The sequence below is a fragment of the Struthio camelus genome, chromosome 9 (genome assembly GCF_040807025.1).
Source record: "Struthio camelus isolate bStrCam1 chromosome 9, bStrCam1.hap1, whole genome shotgun sequence".
Taxonomy (NCBI): domain Eukaryota; kingdom Metazoa; phylum Chordata; class Aves; order Struthioniformes; family Struthionidae; genus Struthio; species Struthio camelus.
The window spans coordinates 4,088,728-4,105,262 of record NC_090950.1 but is presented as its reverse complement, the minus strand read 5'-3'; the positions used below and the strand labels follow the sequence as shown (position 1 = coordinate 4,105,262).

General features: G+C 63.1%; 1 protein-coding gene across 1 annotated transcript; it reads left to right on the top strand.

Moving 5' to 3' along the window:
- Positions 1–15,378, top strand: PFKL (phosphofructokinase, liver type). The gene is made up of 22 exons (XM_068954975.1): positions 1–147; positions 1,459–1,532; positions 2,079–2,156; positions 4,102–4,291; positions 5,540–5,705; positions 5,802–5,846; positions 6,132–6,240; positions 6,879–6,974; positions 7,078–7,170; positions 7,689–7,814; positions 8,140–8,204; positions 8,890–8,953; positions 9,312–9,458; positions 9,773–9,843; positions 10,051–10,138; positions 11,098–11,250; positions 11,917–12,081; positions 12,446–12,507; positions 13,035–13,146; positions 13,347–13,446; positions 14,026–14,131; positions 14,298–15,378. Exons 1-22 carry the CDS (start codon positions 60–62, stop codon positions 14,443–14,445), a joined length of 2,346 nt encoding a protein of 781 aa, XP_068811076.1. The 5' UTR covers positions 1–59; the 3' UTR covers positions 14,446–15,378.
- The last annotated feature ends 1,157 nt before the right edge of the window (positions 15,379–16,535 follow it).

Genomic DNA, 16,535 nt, shown 5'->3' with positions numbered 1-16,535 from the left:
GCGGGGCGGCGGGGAGGGGGCGGGGCGGCGGCGGCGGCCGGTGCCGGGGAAGCGCAGCGATGGCGGCGGCGCTGGATCTGGAGAAGCTGCGCATGGCGGGCGCCGGCATGGCCATCGCCGTGCTCACCAGCGGCGGCGACGCGCAAGGTGGGACCGCCGGCCCCTCCGCCCCCGCTCCCCGCCCTCCCCCCGCCGCCGGTCCCCCCTCCCCTTCTCCCCTCCCCCCCCCACGGGCCGGGCTCACGCGCGGGTCACCCGGGTGGGCCCGGCCGTGTGGCCCTTGCGGCCCCCGGGGCAGCCCAGCCCCCACAGCCACGTGACGCGCGTGTGTCAGCCGGCGGCGCCCCGCCCCGCCCCCCGCCGGGTGGCGCCCACGTGACACCCGGGTGGGCCCCTCCCCCCGCAGCGCTCAGCCCCCCCCCCGTCCGCGTGTCCCGTGTGTCTCCCGGGTGGGCTCAGCCCCCCCCCCCGTCCGTGTGTCCCGCGTGTCCCCCGGGTGGGCTCAGCCCCCCCCCCGTCCGTGTGTCCCCCGGGTGGGTTCAACCCCCCCCGTCCGCGTGTCCCGTGTGTCCCCCGGGTGGGCTCAGCCCCCCCCCATCCGTGTGTCCCCCGGGTGGGCTCAGCCCCCCCCCCCGTCCGTGTGTCCCCCGGGTGGGCTCAGCCCCCCCCCCCGTCCGCGTGTCCCGCGTGTCCCCCGGGTGGGCTCAGCCCCCCCCCCGTCCGCGTGTCCCGTGTGTCCCCCGGGTGGGCTCAGCCCCCCCCGTCCGCGTGTCCCGTGTGTCCCCCGGGTGGGCTGAGCCCCCCCCCCGTCCGCGTGTCCCCCGGGTGGGCTGAGCCCCCCCCCGTCCGCGTGTCCCGTGTGTCCCCCGGGTGGGCTCAGCCCCCCCCCGTCCGTGTGTCCCCCGGGTGGGCTCAGCCCCCCCCCCCGTCTGCGTGTCCCGTATGTCCCCCGGGTGGGCTCAGCCCCCCCCCCGTCCGTGTGTCCCCCGGGTGGGCTCAGCCCCCCCCCCCGTCCGTGTGTCCCGTGTGTCCCCCGGGTGGGCTCAGCCCCCCCCCCCCGTCCGCGTGTCCCCCGGGTGGGCTCAGCCCCCCCCCGTCCGCGTGTCCTCCGGGTGGGCTGAGCCCCCCCCCCCCCGTCCGCATGTCCCCCGGGTGGGCTCAGCCCCCCCCCCGTCCGTGTGTCCCCCGGGTGGGCTCAGCCCCCCCCACGACCCACGCGTGCCTCACCCGCCCGTGCCCAGCGTGACATAACTCCGGGGCCCCCGATCCCACCCTGGTCCCGCGCGGCGACGGGCCTCCCCTCCATCTGCCGGAGCGCTGCCCTCGGACAGACGGACGGACACGTCGCGGCCCGGCCCGAGGCCAGCGCGAGGGCCCCGTCCCCTGCGCCCGCTGCCGCAGGTGACGCCGAGGCGCTGGCTTCGCGGCGCCCCTCTTTATCGCGCCGTGCCGTTGCAGGTATGAACGCCGCTGTCCGGGCCGTGACCCGCATGGGCATCTACGTCGGCGCCAAGGTTTTCCTCATCTATGAGGTTCGACTATCCCCTTGCTATATGTCGCCGGGGGGGGACAGCCCCCTCGACCCCCTCGGTGGCGCCGGACGGGGGACGCGGACCAGGGCTGGGTCGGACAGCGGGGTTGGGGGGGGTGGCAGCAGACACGGGGGTGCGCTAACGTCCCCCCCGCGCCCCGCCGCCGGTGGGAGCAGGCGCGAGCCCACCCTCCCCCAGATACTGACCGTCCCTGCCGTGAGGGACGGCGCTTTGCCGTGGGGCCGCGGCCGCCCCCCCCCGAGCTGCCCGCGCAAACCCCGCCTGAGCCACCCAACGCGTCGCCACCTCTCCCCCCGGTGCTCTCTGTGCCCGGGAGGCCTGGCGTGCCACCCCGGGGCCGGCCAAGCGGCCCTAGCGACACCTCCGAGGAGCCTCCCGAAAGCTGGGCCACCTCCTTGGGAGGGTCGCTTGGGGCCCGTCTCCAGCTCCGCGCCCCGTCTCCGCGCGCCCCGGGGCAACGCTTGGCGCCGGCGGAAGCCAACCCCTGAACGGCGGCACCTCCCGCCTCCGCTTCCCCTATCGCAGGGTTACGAGGGGCTGGTGGAAGGAGGAGAGAATATCAAGCAAGCGAACTGGCTGAGCGTCTCCAACATCATCCAGCTGGTAAGGCTCGGCGGCCGCTGCCTTGCGCGCTCTCTGCGCGCGTGGGGTCGCCTTCGCCCGGCCGGTTTCGCCCGGGCAGCGTACCTACGTCTCTGTTTTCCCTTGCGTGCTGGTTTTTCTTCCCCTGCTGCTTCACAGAATCACAGCATGGCTGAGGTTGGAAGGGACCTCTGGAGATCACCTAGCCCAACCCCCCTGCTCAAGCAGGCTCCCCTAGAGCACATTGCCCAGGATCGCCTCCAGACGGGTTTTGAATATCTCCAGCGAAGGAGACTCCACCACCTCTCTGGGCAACCTGTGCCAGTGCTCTGTCACCCTCACAGTCAAGAAGTTTCTCCTCAGGTTTAGGTGGAACTGCCTGTGGTTCAGTTTGTGCCCATTGCCTCTTGTCCTGTCGCTGGGCACCACGGAGAAGAGGCTGGACCCATCCTCTTGACACCCCTCCTTCAGATACTTGTACACGTTGATGAGATGCCCTCTCGGTCTTCTCTCCTCCAGGCTGAACAGGCCCAGCTCTTGCAGCCTTTCTGCAGAGGGGAGATGCTCCAGTCCCCTCATCATCTTCAACCCCGATCTTTTTTCCCGTTCTCCCGTTGCCAGATTTGTGACCCTCCTAACAGCCCTCCCCGTGCAAACATCCTCACCTGCCTTCCCGCCTCCGTCGTCGGCTCCTCCCCAGGCCTCTGCGAGCCCGGTCTCGCCCGCCCGCTGGGACAAGCGGTGCGGCGGCCCCGCGGGCTGGGACGGGCCGCGGGGCGAGGACGTCGTTGCCCGCTGCCTCGCGCGAGCGAAGCGGGGAAGACAACCGGGCAGCGGTCCTCGCTGCGGCGCTCGCGCCGTCTAGCAGCGCCAGCCGCCCGGGCTTGCTGCTACGTGTTTGCAACGCGGTCGGGAGCTCGCTGCGGCGCAGCCGAGGGCCAGGCTGGCGTGGAAGTGCTGCTTTTTGTCCGTCTGCGTTTTTGTAGCTAGAAAGCTTACAGGGCTCTGCCAGAGGGCCTCGTACCCGGAGGCACCTTTCCGAGCCCACAAGGACGAGGGTACGTGGCAGCCCTTCCCCGGGGCCCGCAGCGCTCCTTGCTGAGATGAGGAGCTTAGCAGAGCAGCGGCTCTGCCTGTCCTTGGCCGTGCCTGAGCCCGTCGTGTAAACGCAGGCAAAAAGCTCGTCTGTGCCGTGTTTCCGAGCCCAGGCAGTGCCCTCTGCCTTCCCAGCCAGGCCCGCGCGCCCCTGCCAAATTGCTCTCCGTTTTTCTCTGAACCCAGGCCCCAAGAGGAGCAGACGGCCTTGTAGGCTCGCTCTCCTGTGGGCCCGGGTTGCCGCACCCGGGGCCCGTCCCTAGGAGCTGCGCGGTGGCACGCCGCCCTCCCTCTTGTCACCCGCCAGAGGAGCGGGTGGGCTCCTACAAAGCAGCCGCCTCCGCGAGCCTCAGCGGGCTCCAGCGAGGCAGGTAGGTCCGACCGGCTGACCGCCACGAGAAATGCAAGCCGGAGCCAGGCGGTCTCCTGCCGAGACGGGTCCTGCGGCTGCTTTCCTGGCTGGGATGTGACCCAGAACAAAGCCTAAACAAACAGTCCCCTGGGGACGTGACGGGGCTGGGCTGCTGGAGCGACCAAAAGGCCTTCTCTGCAGGGGTGGATGTTGCGTCAGCCGCGTGGAAAGCGGAGGGGACGTCTGGCGGAGCAGAGCTGCGCTGCGCAGGGCTGGGGGCAAGCGCCGGCCCGCTTGGTCATTCCCGCGGGGAAGTGGCCGCGGTCTGAAGCGCGTCCGAGCTGCCCTGCCGGGAGCAGGGCGGGATGCCGCTGCCTTGGGGGGCAGACGGCGCCGTGGGGCGTACGACCGCGGGGCAGCTGCAGGTTCCTCGCCTCGCCCCGCTCAGCGCGTCAGCCCTCCGTCCCTCCACCGACTGCTCAGGCTGACTCCTGTTTCCTCTCTGCCCCGGTCTCGCAGGGCGGCACGATCATCGGCAGCGCCCGCTGCAAGGCTTTCACCACGCGCGAGGGCCGCCTCCGGGCCGCCTGCAACCTCGTGCAGCACGGCATCACCAACCTGTGCGTCATCGGGGGAGACGGCAGCCTGACGGGAGCCAACATCTTCCGGACGGAGTGGGGTGGGCTGCTGGAAGAGCTGGTTAAAGACGGTGCGTGCAGCGTGGGGCCGGGAACCGGGCTGATACCCTCCGGGTACAGCCCCGCAGCCAAGCGTTTTGGCTAGGAAGTCAACGGGCTACCTGTGTACTCGAGGGTGCAAAGCCGAGAGGGAGCGTTTGAGGACCTGCATAGCACAAGGCAGGGTCCCCCCTTAACTGAGACCGAGCGTTGCTTTGGCTGGAGTTTTTTACCTCCAAGGATAACTTGTCGGGGTCAGGAAACGCCAAGAAATGGCAAATTCCCACTTCCCTTGGGAGTTTCTTTCACTGGTCATCCCTCCCCGTTAAATTAAAATGGATTCCTTTTGTTTTCAGCCTGGCTCCAGTTTCCAGCTGCTGGCTGCCGTTCTGCCTTTTTGGTGTGCTGCTTCAAATCCTGAAATCCCATATGCTTAGGTGATCTTTTAGTCTGAGGTGTCTGAGTTGCTAAACTCTCCCTCGCATCTAATAAAAGGGACTGGGAGCCAGGAAGCGCAGCTGCGTGCTTGATCCAAAGGGGAAGTTGTTTCCAGGGCTTGACTGCGCAGTTGGCTTGTTGACATCTTCAGAGGGTTCAATTTCACTAAGGAAATTGGAGAGCAATTGAAAATGGTTCAACAGTGGTCAGAAAATCAAGTGGAAAGTTGGGCCTTGGTAGGCAAGGAATAGAAAGCATAGCCAAAAATACCCGTCCTGCGGTCTGTAAATCCAGAGAGGATCCAGCACCCTCTGGTGCTGTGCACAGTCCTGGCTGCGAGGGCAGAGCCGGGGCCGCGCTGGGATGGAGCTGCAAAGGCAGACAGAGATCTGGAACGGCTTGAGGAAGGCGGGGAGACCGGGGCGTGGAGGTCTGTGAAATCGGGGAGGTTGTGGCAATGAACAGGGAGCGAAGATCTGCGAACCACGGGGCGTTTAGCACAGTCAGCGGGCAGTGAGTTTGAAGCGCGCAAAGGAAGGGCTGGATGTGGTGTCAGGGTGGCTGCACGTGTGTTGAAAGGGAGGAAGGGTGGGCTTGGTTTTAGAGATCCTTTGGTGGCCAGTCCGTGCCACCGCCCTGCTACAGCCTCCAGGCCAGGGAGGGAGACGGACCTGCTGTGCTGGCTCGCGTGCCGTCGTTGCTTGTCCCATCCTAGCTCTGTCATTCGAGCGAGAGGCGCCCAGTTTTTCCTAGCCCGAGCACCGCCTTGCTCTGCCGGGGACAGAGCTCGGCACAGCTGCAGACTTTCCCCTCCTAGAAAGCACCCGCCATGTCGCCCCCAGGGCAGATCAGCGAGGACGTGGCGAAGGAGTACTGCCACCTGAACATCGTCGGCCTGGTGGGCTCCATCGACAACGACTTCTGCGGCACTGACATGACCATCGGCACCGACTCGGCGCTGCACCGCATCATGGAGGTGATCGACGCGATCACCACCACGGCCCAGAGGTGAGCGAGCCCTCGCTGCCGGCCAGGCGTGCTCTGTCCGTGGGAGCTCGTGCAGAGAGCGCTGATGCCCTTTCTCTCCCTTTGGTCTTTTTGCAGCCATCAGAGGACGTTTGTGCTGGAGGTGATGGGCAGGCACTGCGGGTAAGAGCCCCAGGAGATGGGAAAAATCTTCGGCAAGCGCTGGGTGGGCTGGGGCTGAGGGAGGGAAGGGCAGCCCAGTGCGTGCAGGGCGGTGGTGTGGGGGAAGCCCACAGCCACATTAAGTGGCCGGGAGGCTCCCCAGGGCCTCTGCTCTGCTGCGCAGTCCCGTGTCATGTCCTGGGCCAGGCACGGCGCTGAGCATTGCCGGTGTTACCCTCCCCACTAGGGTGCCCAGCAGTGACCTGGTGGCAGCCGGCGCGATGCTAATGCCGCCTGCCCTTCCAGGTACCTGGCCCTGGTGTCTGGCCTGGCCTCGGGGGCCGACTGGCTCTTCATCCCCGAATCGCCCCCAGAGGACGGCTGGGAGGACCTCATGTGCGAGAGACTTGGGGAGGTGAGATGGGGGCTCCTTTTCCTGCCGAGAGGGTCATTTGTACGCTCCAGGTTTTCAGTGCCTCCTTTTGCTCCTGAACCAGAGAGTTCCCACTAGATCCAGGCTGGAATAAATGAGCGTTTTGCACCAAGTCCTGGCTGCTGCAGGGCTGGGTCCCCAGGGAGTCTACGGGCCCCCCTCTCTGATAAAGCCAGCGCACAGCAGACCAGCGCTTGTCCACTGCGAAGTTTCGGGAGCTCGTGCTATTGTCTCCGTGAAACGGAGCACTCAGCCGAACGCAAATTTGTGCTAGTGGGCAGCCTGGAAATGTCTGGCGTTGGAGTCCGGTTTCACAAAGGCTGAGCTGCCCCCGCTAACCAGAGCTCGCCCGGAGGCAGAGGCCAGCGTCCCGGTGCTCGACTGGCGCCTGCCATGCGCTGCCCGGGGCCGGAGGCATTCCTGCACAGCCGAGGCCTCACCCACGGGGCAGAAGGATGGTGATTTTGGGGAGCTCTCGCGCGGCCGCAGCTGAGCTCCCGGAGGCGTGGATGGGTTTGTGGTGCTGGAGAGGGAAGGAAGCTCGGCCCGAGGCACGGATGCGCTCAGATGTGCGTGATCTCGGCTAAGCCGGGCTGTCCGGTTTTCTTCCCTTGTGTCAGACACGCAGCAGAGGGTCTCGGCTCAACATCATCATCATTGCAGAGGGTGCCATCGACCGGAACGGCAAGCCCATTTCCTCCAACTACGTGAAGGATGTAAGCACCCGCTTGAGCGCCCTCTCCCCTTTGCTATGGCCAGCGACTGTGGCCAATTCATCCCCCTGTCCTGACGGCCTCTTTCTTTCCTCTTGCTGTGCAGCTGGTGGTCCAGCGCCTAGGCTTCGACACACGGGTGACTGTCCTCGGCCACGTGCAGCGCGGAGGGACGCCATCAGCCTTTGACCGTGTCCTGGTAGGTCTTGCGGCGGGGGCAAGGGGACCATGCTCCTTGGTGTGAGCATGGCGGGGGAGCCCTGGGCCTGTGGGAGGGAGGGGATCAGGCCTTACAGCCTGCAGCAAGGGCTAAGAGCGCCGTGTGCCTTGGAGACCCTGAACCTGGCTTCCCTCTGCCAGCTGCGAAGGACTTGTCATCTCGGATAATGCTGATGTGCTCCCTGCAGGCTCTGCTGTGCCAAGCAGGACGATGCACCCGTTCCTCTAATCCGGCGCTAACTTCACTGCTTTTAAATAACCCAACAGCTCTCTGGCCGTCAATCAGACTAATGGAGCTGTGCAAGCAGCCACGTGACTTCCAAGCACATGTCCACCCCTTGCAAACATGAGCCCAGGGAAGGTCTCCCGTCAGCAGGTCTGACTGCACGACTGGGAGCTTTCCCCAGGCACATCTCCTGCTGAGGAGCGTGGACACCTGGAGAGTGTCGGGGCGGTGGGTTGGTACCAGCATCACGGGGCTGCGGGTCCCCTTTGCAGAGCAGCAAGATGGGGATGGAAGCAGTGATGGCGCTGCTGGAGGCCACACCGGACACCCCCGCCTGCGTGGTGAGCCTGTCGGGGAACCAGTCGGTGCGGCTGCCCCTCATGGAGTGCGTCCAGGTGGTGAGTACACGCGAGGCTGCAGTGGGCACAGGGTCCGGGGGCACAGCTTGGTCTCCCCAGTGTGCGAGGGACTTGGGCGTGTGACAGCGATTCGCTAGGTGAGAAGAGATTCGCGTGTCCATCCAGGAAGATCTGCACGGAGCCAGTTCATCCCTCTGCGGTTATCTGGCCGTGTGCTTGCGCGGCGTCATTGGTTTTGCCTTCCTGCCCTGGTTGTTTCTTGGGAAGGACATTGGCATCATGTAACTGGGGGTTGGTGGTGGTGGGTTGCTCCGTTCCCTTCCCGGGAAGCGTGTGCGTTATGTTGCTGTGTCTCTCTCCACAGACAAAGGATGTTCAGAAGGCCATGGATGAGAAGAGGTTTGAGGAGGCCATCCAGCTCCGTGGAGGGTGAGGAGAGGGGTCGCTGGGCTTTACAGAGGGGTCGCTGAGCACTAAAATTCCCTGCCTGGGTCAGACTGCCATGCTGCATGCTGCCTCTGCCAGGGTGTAGGCACTTCCCGGGGTAAGTTTGGCTCCAGCACTAACGTCCCCGATTTTGAAAGCAAGGTTCAAATATGCCTGCAAAGGGAGAAAACAAAGATCTTCATGCAGACCCTGACTGGACAGTAAGGTTTTCAGGGCAGCCAGCCCTGGCGTAGTCGGGGGAGAGGAGAGCGTAGGGAGTTGGCCGGATGGAGCACCTTTGGGCGCTGTGCCCTTTGCTGACGCCCAGTCACGCGGGTGAAGCGATCCGAGTCCCCTTTCCTCACCAAGAGGTTTCTAACATCCCTCCCCAATGTGGACTGCTCAGCTGTCCCCTTGCTCTGGGGTACGTGGGGAAGGCACTGGGGCTTGGGAGAGCTCAGCCAGGGGTCCAGCCCTCAGTGCAGAGAGGCCAGGGCTGCTGTAGATGGGAGACGTTGCTGTAGCGGGCTCCTCCAGACTGGAGGTCATCCCCCGTCACGGAGCAGCCCAGGTTTTCCATGTCCCTGCCTGGTCACTGTCCCCAGGGCCAGACGTGCCTCGGAGGTGCACATAGGGCTGCGAAGCAGCACAGCTCCCTCCCTGCTGAGAGCAAGTGTTTTCTTTGCAGGAGTTTTGAAAACAACTGGAACATTTACAAGCTGTTGGCACACCAGAAACCAGCTCAGGAGAAGGTAAGGAGAGCAGTGGGCTGTCTCCCCGCTTCGTGCCTTCTGCCTTCAGGGAAGCAGATGTACACGGGCAATGCAGACCTGGTAAAGGGCACGAGTGCACGCGCTGCTCTCCGTGGAGCCCCAGGCTCCCCCGTGTGCAGGCTGTGCGTGCAGCCCCCCTGTCATGCGTCGTAGCCCTGATGCATGACCAGGACTGTGGTGGGCTGATGAAAATGCTGCAGAGGCCTTTCGGATCGTCCTGATCCCTTCTGGCTTTGGAATTGAGGAGCGCCGAGACGACGTCCCAGCTCGGTGGCCGGCGCGTGGGGCCTGAGCTCTCAGTCCTGACGTGCCGTTCTCCTCCATCCCATCCCTGCAGAGCCCCTTCAGCCTGGCCATCCTGAACGTGGGCGCCCCTGCCGCGGGCATGAACGCTGCCGTCAGGTCCGCCGTGCGGATCGGGATCTGCCAGGGACACACCATGTACGTGGTGAACGACGGCTTCGAGGGCTTATCCAAAGGGCAGGTAAATGTCCTGGGTTGTTGGGGGTGGTCGAACACCTCGTGAATGCAGCTCGGGTGCTGGCTTCTGACGTGGGTGCAGATCTCTGTGGCTTTCTGCTTAGGTCTGCAGGGAGGTTTTGTCGACGCTAGGGGCTGTGCGCGGCGGGTGCCTGCACGCGGGCACGCTGGGGTCACTCAGACCGTGTTCAGAGCTGGTGCTTGTCCGGCTGGATGAGCGTGTGGGTGGGTGCCGTGGGTATCCTGGTGGCTTGGGTGGGCCCGGAGGGGGAAGGCCAGGCTGTCACCCACCTGGAAGCCAAACGCTGCTCCTTGCAGATCCGCGAGGTGGGCTGGCACGACGTGGCAGGCTGGCTGGGACGCGGCGGGTCCATGCTGGGCACCAAGCGGTAAGTGCCGCGTTAGAGCCTCGGCAGTGGGCAAGCAGTGGGGCGCGTCTGTGGGCACCGGCCCCATCGTGCCTGCGCTCTACGTGGTTTGCAGAGGGGACTGCAGCCCGGCTGAGCGGTGGGAGGGGACCTTGCTGTCATCTGTGGGGAACAAGCCTGTTTGCAGGGACCGGCTGTGCTGACCCCGCTCTCTCTCCCTCTCTGCAGAACCCTGCCCAAGACGTGCATGGAGAAGATCGTGGAGAACGTGCGGAAATTTAACATCCAGGCCCTCCTGGTCATTGGGGGGTTTGAGGTACGGGGAAAATTGTCAGTTCTTTTTTTCCTGATGGAGTGTGTGAGTTGGCGGGGGGCTGGGACTTTAAAACCAGGCTGTGGTATCATTGGAATGAGGGGGGTTCCAACTGAGATGGGGTCCCCCGTGTGCTTGCATGCCGTACAGCTGGGAAGCGGCCATGGTCCCAGCCCCAAGTGGCTTGCGGTGCTAAAAAAGAGCCAGTTGTTCTCTCTTTGTTTGCTGGCTTAGGACCTGAGGCCTTGGAGAGGCTTGTGCAAGATAAGGCAGGGAGCTGAGATCCGAGCTGGGGGCACAGGCCAGGTCTCCCGAGCCTATGCCCGCTGCTCGAGGCACAAAGTGGATTGTCCGCATCCCAGCCCGTGCAAACGCTCGTTATCTCTTTATCATCACTGCTGCTCTGGTAAAGAGCATGTTTTCACGTGGAGGGAAGGACGCATGAGCTGCCAGCTGGAAGCAGCACAGTTGGGTGCACAGCACAGCACGGCTGTTGCAGCCGTGCAGCCAAGCGCCTTCTCCCAACCCAAGACCTTTCCTAGCTGCTTGCAGCAGAGCACTTTCCTGGCTGCTTCCCCAGCTGACTTGCAGGCCTGCACACAAGTGTATGGCCTGCCTGATGCTTGCAGCACCTGCTAATTAAAATCCCGTCCCTGGCTAGAGTTTATTCTCTAGTTAAACGGTCGCTGGTAACTGCCAAGAGTAGGAACGCAGATGCTTCCTCTTGGCCAGCCTCGGACAAGCTTCCTAAAAAATGTCAGGGTCCTTGGTGTGCAGCACGGCTCTGCTGGATCCTCCTGGGCTGGTTTGAATCGGCCCAGAGCCAGGGGCTGGTTCTTCTCGCTGACCCCCTTGCTTTCGGGGGAGACATGACCTGGCTGCGAGACGTAGATACGGAGGCAGGCAAGCTAAGGCCGTGGTGCTCCAGGGCCAGCAAATTTCCAACCCTCTGCTTCTTGCAGGCCTACGAGGGGGTGCTGCAGCTTGTCGAAGCGCGTGGGCAGTACGAGGAGCTCTGCATCATCATGTGCGTGATCCCGGCCACCATCAGCAACAACGTACCTGGGACCGACTTCAGCCTGGGCTCGGACACCGCCGTCAACGCTGCCATGGAGGTGAGGCGAGCGGGGAGCGGCCTTTGGGGCGGGAGGCAGGCCGTGGCCTCATCCTGCTCTGCAGGAAGAGGAGTCACATCGCCGCGGCGGCTCCTGAGAGCGTGCAGGGGAACGACAGGGCTGTGTCTGCAAACCTGCAGACCTGTGGCCCCACGGATACAGCTCTGGCTGACTGCCATCAGCCAAGCACCGGTCCAGGATGCCCCCAGAGCATCCTTTCAGCCCACATGCTGGGCAGAGGTGGGCACAGATCCCTTGCAGTGCAGAGCTAGCGTTGAGGGGGAAGGGTTCAGTCCCCTGAGATCCTGGACAGTCAGGGGGATCTTCCTCCTTCTAGCCCACGCGCTGCCGAACCAGCGTGGGAGAAGCAGTGGTAGGTGAAAATGCAGACTTTCACCCACATCCCGTCCCAGCCCTGCCCCAGTTAATGTGCGTACAGGGTACACCACGGCCTGGCAGGCGTTGCCCCATGCCCTGTCTCGTCTGTGGGATGCAGGCAACTCTGGGGAGGAAGCTGGAGAGGAAAATCTCCCTGTGGCCACTTTGGTCTGTGCAGGTAGCAACAAAAATGGGGCGCTCTCTGCACGTTTTACACCTGTGATCCAGACCCCTTTCATTCCGGCCTCTGCACTAACAAGCACCTCGTTCCTCCTTTTCCTGGTGCAGAGCTGTGACCGTATCAAGCAGTCGGCATCGGGCACGAAGCGCCGCGTGTTCATCGTGGAGACGATGGGCGGCTATTGCGGGTACCTGTCGACCGTGACCGGCATCGCGGTGGGCGCAGACGCTGCCTACGTGTACGAAGATCCTTTCACCATCCATGACCTGAAGGTGAGCAGGGGAACGCGGGCTGGGCTGCGACGGAGCTGTACAACCCCGGCATTGCCGAGCTGTGTTCTGAGGCTGCAGCGCGTGCAGTTATTCAACAGCATCGTTTCATTAAAAAGAGAGAAACCAGAAAGAAGAGCTTGAACAGAATAGGATTTGGAGGAGCGTGTGTCAGTGTGGGGGGATCTTTAAGGCACCTCAGGGCAACGCCTATGACACAGCGTGGAGATGTTAGTGGCTCTCGAGTCTGAAATATAGGAAACAGTAGGATCAGAGGCACCCCTTAAGACCTATCCCGTCTCACTAGGTTGGCTGCAGAGAGGGGACATGGCGCTGTTAGGATCACAGCCTGGGGTTTGTCTTGCAGGCCAACGTGGAACACTTGACTGACAAAATGAAGACGGATATCCAGAGAGGCCTGGTGCTGCGGTGAGTCAGTCCCCTCTGCCACAATGTGTACTGGCAGAGACTGCGGGACAGTCTCCTTCCAGCCTGGGAACAAGCCCAGGTTGCCCCTGTGCTGGAGAGAGAGCCCAGAGCTGAGCTGGGCAAGCCTCCCCGCTTTCGGGAAGGCGGGGAAGGAGGTGGTTTACCTTCTTCTGCCGCACAACAGCGGCGTGCGGCCAGAGATGGGCCCTGGAGGCGGGAGGGTTTGGTGCCCTGGGTGCACAGCATCCTCCCTGGGTATGCGACACTTGGACCGAAGGAGATTCGCGCTCTGAACTCCGGACCGCATCCTGGCCCCAGGCACCCTGCTCAGGAGACAGGCTGGGGTACGGCATCTGGGCCTCTGAGGAGTCCCTGAGCGCAGAATTTAACAGCTCAGCCCTGCCCAAAGACTAGTTAGAAAGCCGGGTGAGGAATTGCAGGTATGTGCAGGGGAGCGTGGAGGGACACCTCTGAGGACATCCAGTTAAGAAGCAACCACCCCTCCTACCTTCTCTCTGCTCCCCCAGCAACGAGAAGTGCCACGAACACTACACCACTGAGTTCCTCTACAACCTCTACTCCTCTGAGGGCAAGGGCATCTTCGACTGCAGAATTAACGTCCTTGGCCACCTCCAGCAGGTACGGGTGGCTGCGATGGGGGGCAGGACCACGCTGGGGTTAGGCACAGAGAAGGACCAGTGGTGGGGCTGTTTGCACCTTGCCCCAGCAGATGTCCTGGGGTGAGCAGCATTTACTGCCACCACTGTCTGCTGGGCCGGTGCCGAAGGCACTGAGTGATTCTGCGCGTGGGCTTGACGCCAGCGTTTCTTTGCATCCAGGGAGGGGCCCCGACACCCTTTGACCGCAACTACGGCACCAAGCTGGGAGTGAAGGCCGTGCTGTGGATGTCAGAGAAGTTGCAGGAAGTCTACCGCAAGGGTGAGTGAACTGCGGCATGCGCCTGGCCAGGGCTGGCGTTCCTGTGCCAGAGCCAGGAGGAACTCCCGGGCAGTTTGTGCCAAGTCGGGCTGGCGTTTTGCCAGCCTGTGAGGCTACAAGAAGCCTTGTGCTGCCTGTCCCAGACGTGTCTTCGGGCAAGCGGTGAGCAGAGGGCACGTCTCCCTGCTACGCGTGTCTGCCCAGTCGGTCTCCAAGCACGTTCCAGCCCGCTAGCTGCTGCCACGTCTCCTGTGCACTGGGACGGGGAGAAGAGTCCACTGGGATCAACGAATGGGCAGGAGAATTGGCCTGTGGTGTTTTCACCTCCCAGGACACATCTTTCAGGCTCAAAGGGCTCCTCTGCACCCTGCTAACCATGAAGGGGGGGGGGTCTTGCCCCTTCCTCGCTGACAACATGCTCCAGCCCTCACTGGTGGGAGTGGGTTTCCCCTGTGGTTGCCTGTAGGAGCTCATGGCAGTGCTGGTGGAGCCAGGCAGCCCTTGCTGCTGTGCTGTGCGCTGGCCAGGGTGTCCTCTCACCACTCCGCCACGTGGTAATGGCCAGCTGTGTCCCCACAGGGCGTGTGTTTGCCAACTCGGCCGACTCTGCCTGCGTGATCGGGCTCAGGAAGAAGGTGGTGGCCTTCAGCCCCGTGACGGAGCTCAAGAAAGTCACCGATTTTGAGTAAGTCCCTGTTCTGACGTCCCTTCTCTCCGCGCGGTTCACCAGTCTCCAGGATGGCGAGTCCGGTGGGGTGGGACCTTCCTGGACCAGGGTGATGCTTGCTGGAAAGGTCGTCTTCTCCTGGCTGTCCCCTGGGCTGTTTGAGAGCTCTGTCCCTCCTTTGCAGGCACAGGCTGCCCCAGGAACAGTGGTGGCTGAACCTGCGGCTCATGCTGAAGATGCTCGCCAACTACCAGATCAGCCTGACCGAGTACATTTCCGGGAAGATGGAGCACGTCACCCGGCGCACGCTCAGCATTGAGAAGGGCTTCTAGTCCTGCTAGCCCGAGCTGTAGCTCCCCGCTCCCTCTCCCTCCCATCTAATACCTCCAGGAGTGCCACATGGCCCGGGACCACGTGCTTGCTCGGAGCACCACGCCAGTGAGTGAGCTGCAGACCTGTGGGATATCTCAGCCACCCCTGAGCACGTACCCCCTTCTCCAGGTGCTGCTCAGGGAGCGCTGGGACCCATGTTTTCAACAGACAGTAGTTTTTCTCCAAACCCTTTAAAGCAGGCAGAGCCTGGCCACAGTTCCTAAAACAGCACAATCATGCCTGAAAACGGTGGCCCAGGGTCTGGTCCCTGAGGAGCTGGGGGAAGTGGTATTCCTAGAGCCCAGCTGCACAGCCCAGACCCTTAACCTTCCCCTTTTAGTTTATTCTTACTATTTAATGATCGAGGATCCAGATTCCTTACTTAGCGGCTTGACCGCCGCGTGAGCCAATTGCTGCTTTTAGTTCCCTGCCCTCCGAACTGGGAGGGGAGCTGAGAAGGAGAGCTGAGGAAGATGCTGAACTGCTCCAGAGCAGGTAGGGTCCGACCCTGGGGGCTCGTTGATGCCACATGGGCTCCCAGCAAAGCTCCTTCAGTTTTCTTACAGCCTTGCTGTGTGTTGTCGCGCGTTGCCCACTGGCTCCATCCACCCCAGGTGTTTGCCTAGTGGGATGTCCTGAGGGCCTAGCGCAGAGCGCTGGTCCTGGCAAGCTCCGCTCCCCGACCACCTTGCATGATACTTGGCTCCGACCGCTGCCACGTGGCACTTGGTGCTGGTACTTTTCTGGCCCCAGAGCCGTGCCCTTTCGTGCCAGGTACTCTTGTCATCAGCAGGGCCATGCCCATCATGACACTGTTGCTCTGTGAATCCCCCGTCTTGCACTGTTCATGGCGCTTCTTGTGTCTTCTAGAGATAAAACCTGCTGGAGCCAAATCTGCGTCTCTGGAAACTGGTCATTGCACGCTGAGTCCCACCAGGGAGGGGAGGGCCTGTTTCCTGGTGGTGTGTGAATGCATCGGGGTCCTGCTCCTCTGCCGGTGCCAAGTGAACCCAAGTAGTTCCCGTCCCCCAACCCCAGGGCTGTGCAGGTCCTACCATTGCCAGGACCAGGAGGAAGTGTTGGGAGGAGAGAAAGTGCCGTGCTGGGCTGGGACAGTCGGTGCAGGCTCGGCAGGAGTGTTGATTTCTGGGGAGCAGTTGTGGGAAAGCGGGAGCCGTCCCCAGTGAGCAAATCCAGGAGGCATTAAGACATGCTTGCTGAAGCGTGGGGCTTTCTCTGGAGCTGGATTAATGCAGCGGAAGGGAGAGCAGGGCCAGGAACGCTGCTGTGTCTCCAAGCCCAGGCCCCGCTCCCATCTCCCTTGTCCGCTCTGCTCCGCTCGGGTCTGGAGAGCAGGACCATTGGGGGCCTCTCCCATGCACGAGTTCACGCTGCGCCTTGGCTGGCGACCAGAGGGTGCAAAGTCAGCATCCCTTTGTGGGGAGACTTCGCAACCTTGGACAGAAGTTGCTTCTCCCATGTTTTGTTTCCCACCTTCAAAGAAAGTTCAAAACTGCTTTATCAGCCTGACATGTTTGTTTATAACACAGTTTCTCAGGGTGGCTGCCAAGCACTCCAGCTCCTGCTTGCAGCGCTCAGGCCTGGCTCTGAGCTCAGAGGCCTTGGCCGATGCCAGACATCCGAGCGTAGCCGATTTCCCAGGGCTTCCACGCCAGCCTCTCCTCCTGGGGCCTGCAGCTGAAGGCCTCTGGCCTGTGGGCCGTTGCCAGCACGAGGACATGTCACGGTCCTTCGGTTTGGACATGCTGTTATTCCCCGCCGCCCCCGGCTCCACAGAGGGTCTCCCCCCGCAGCAAGTTCCCCTTGTTTTCAGGGGCAGCAGTGTTTTTCCCTACCTGGGCCAGAGCACTGCCATGTTCCTTGTTCTGGGCTGTGGACAGAGGTCAGAATCCTTCCGCCGTGCACTCAGCTTTGGCAGAGGCTGAAGATACAGTAACAGGCCGTTGAAGGCAGCATCACAGCTTCTCTCCAGCGCGTATCTGCTTTGGAGGCCCCAGGCTGCAGCATCACGCAGCTCTTTGCGGTGCTG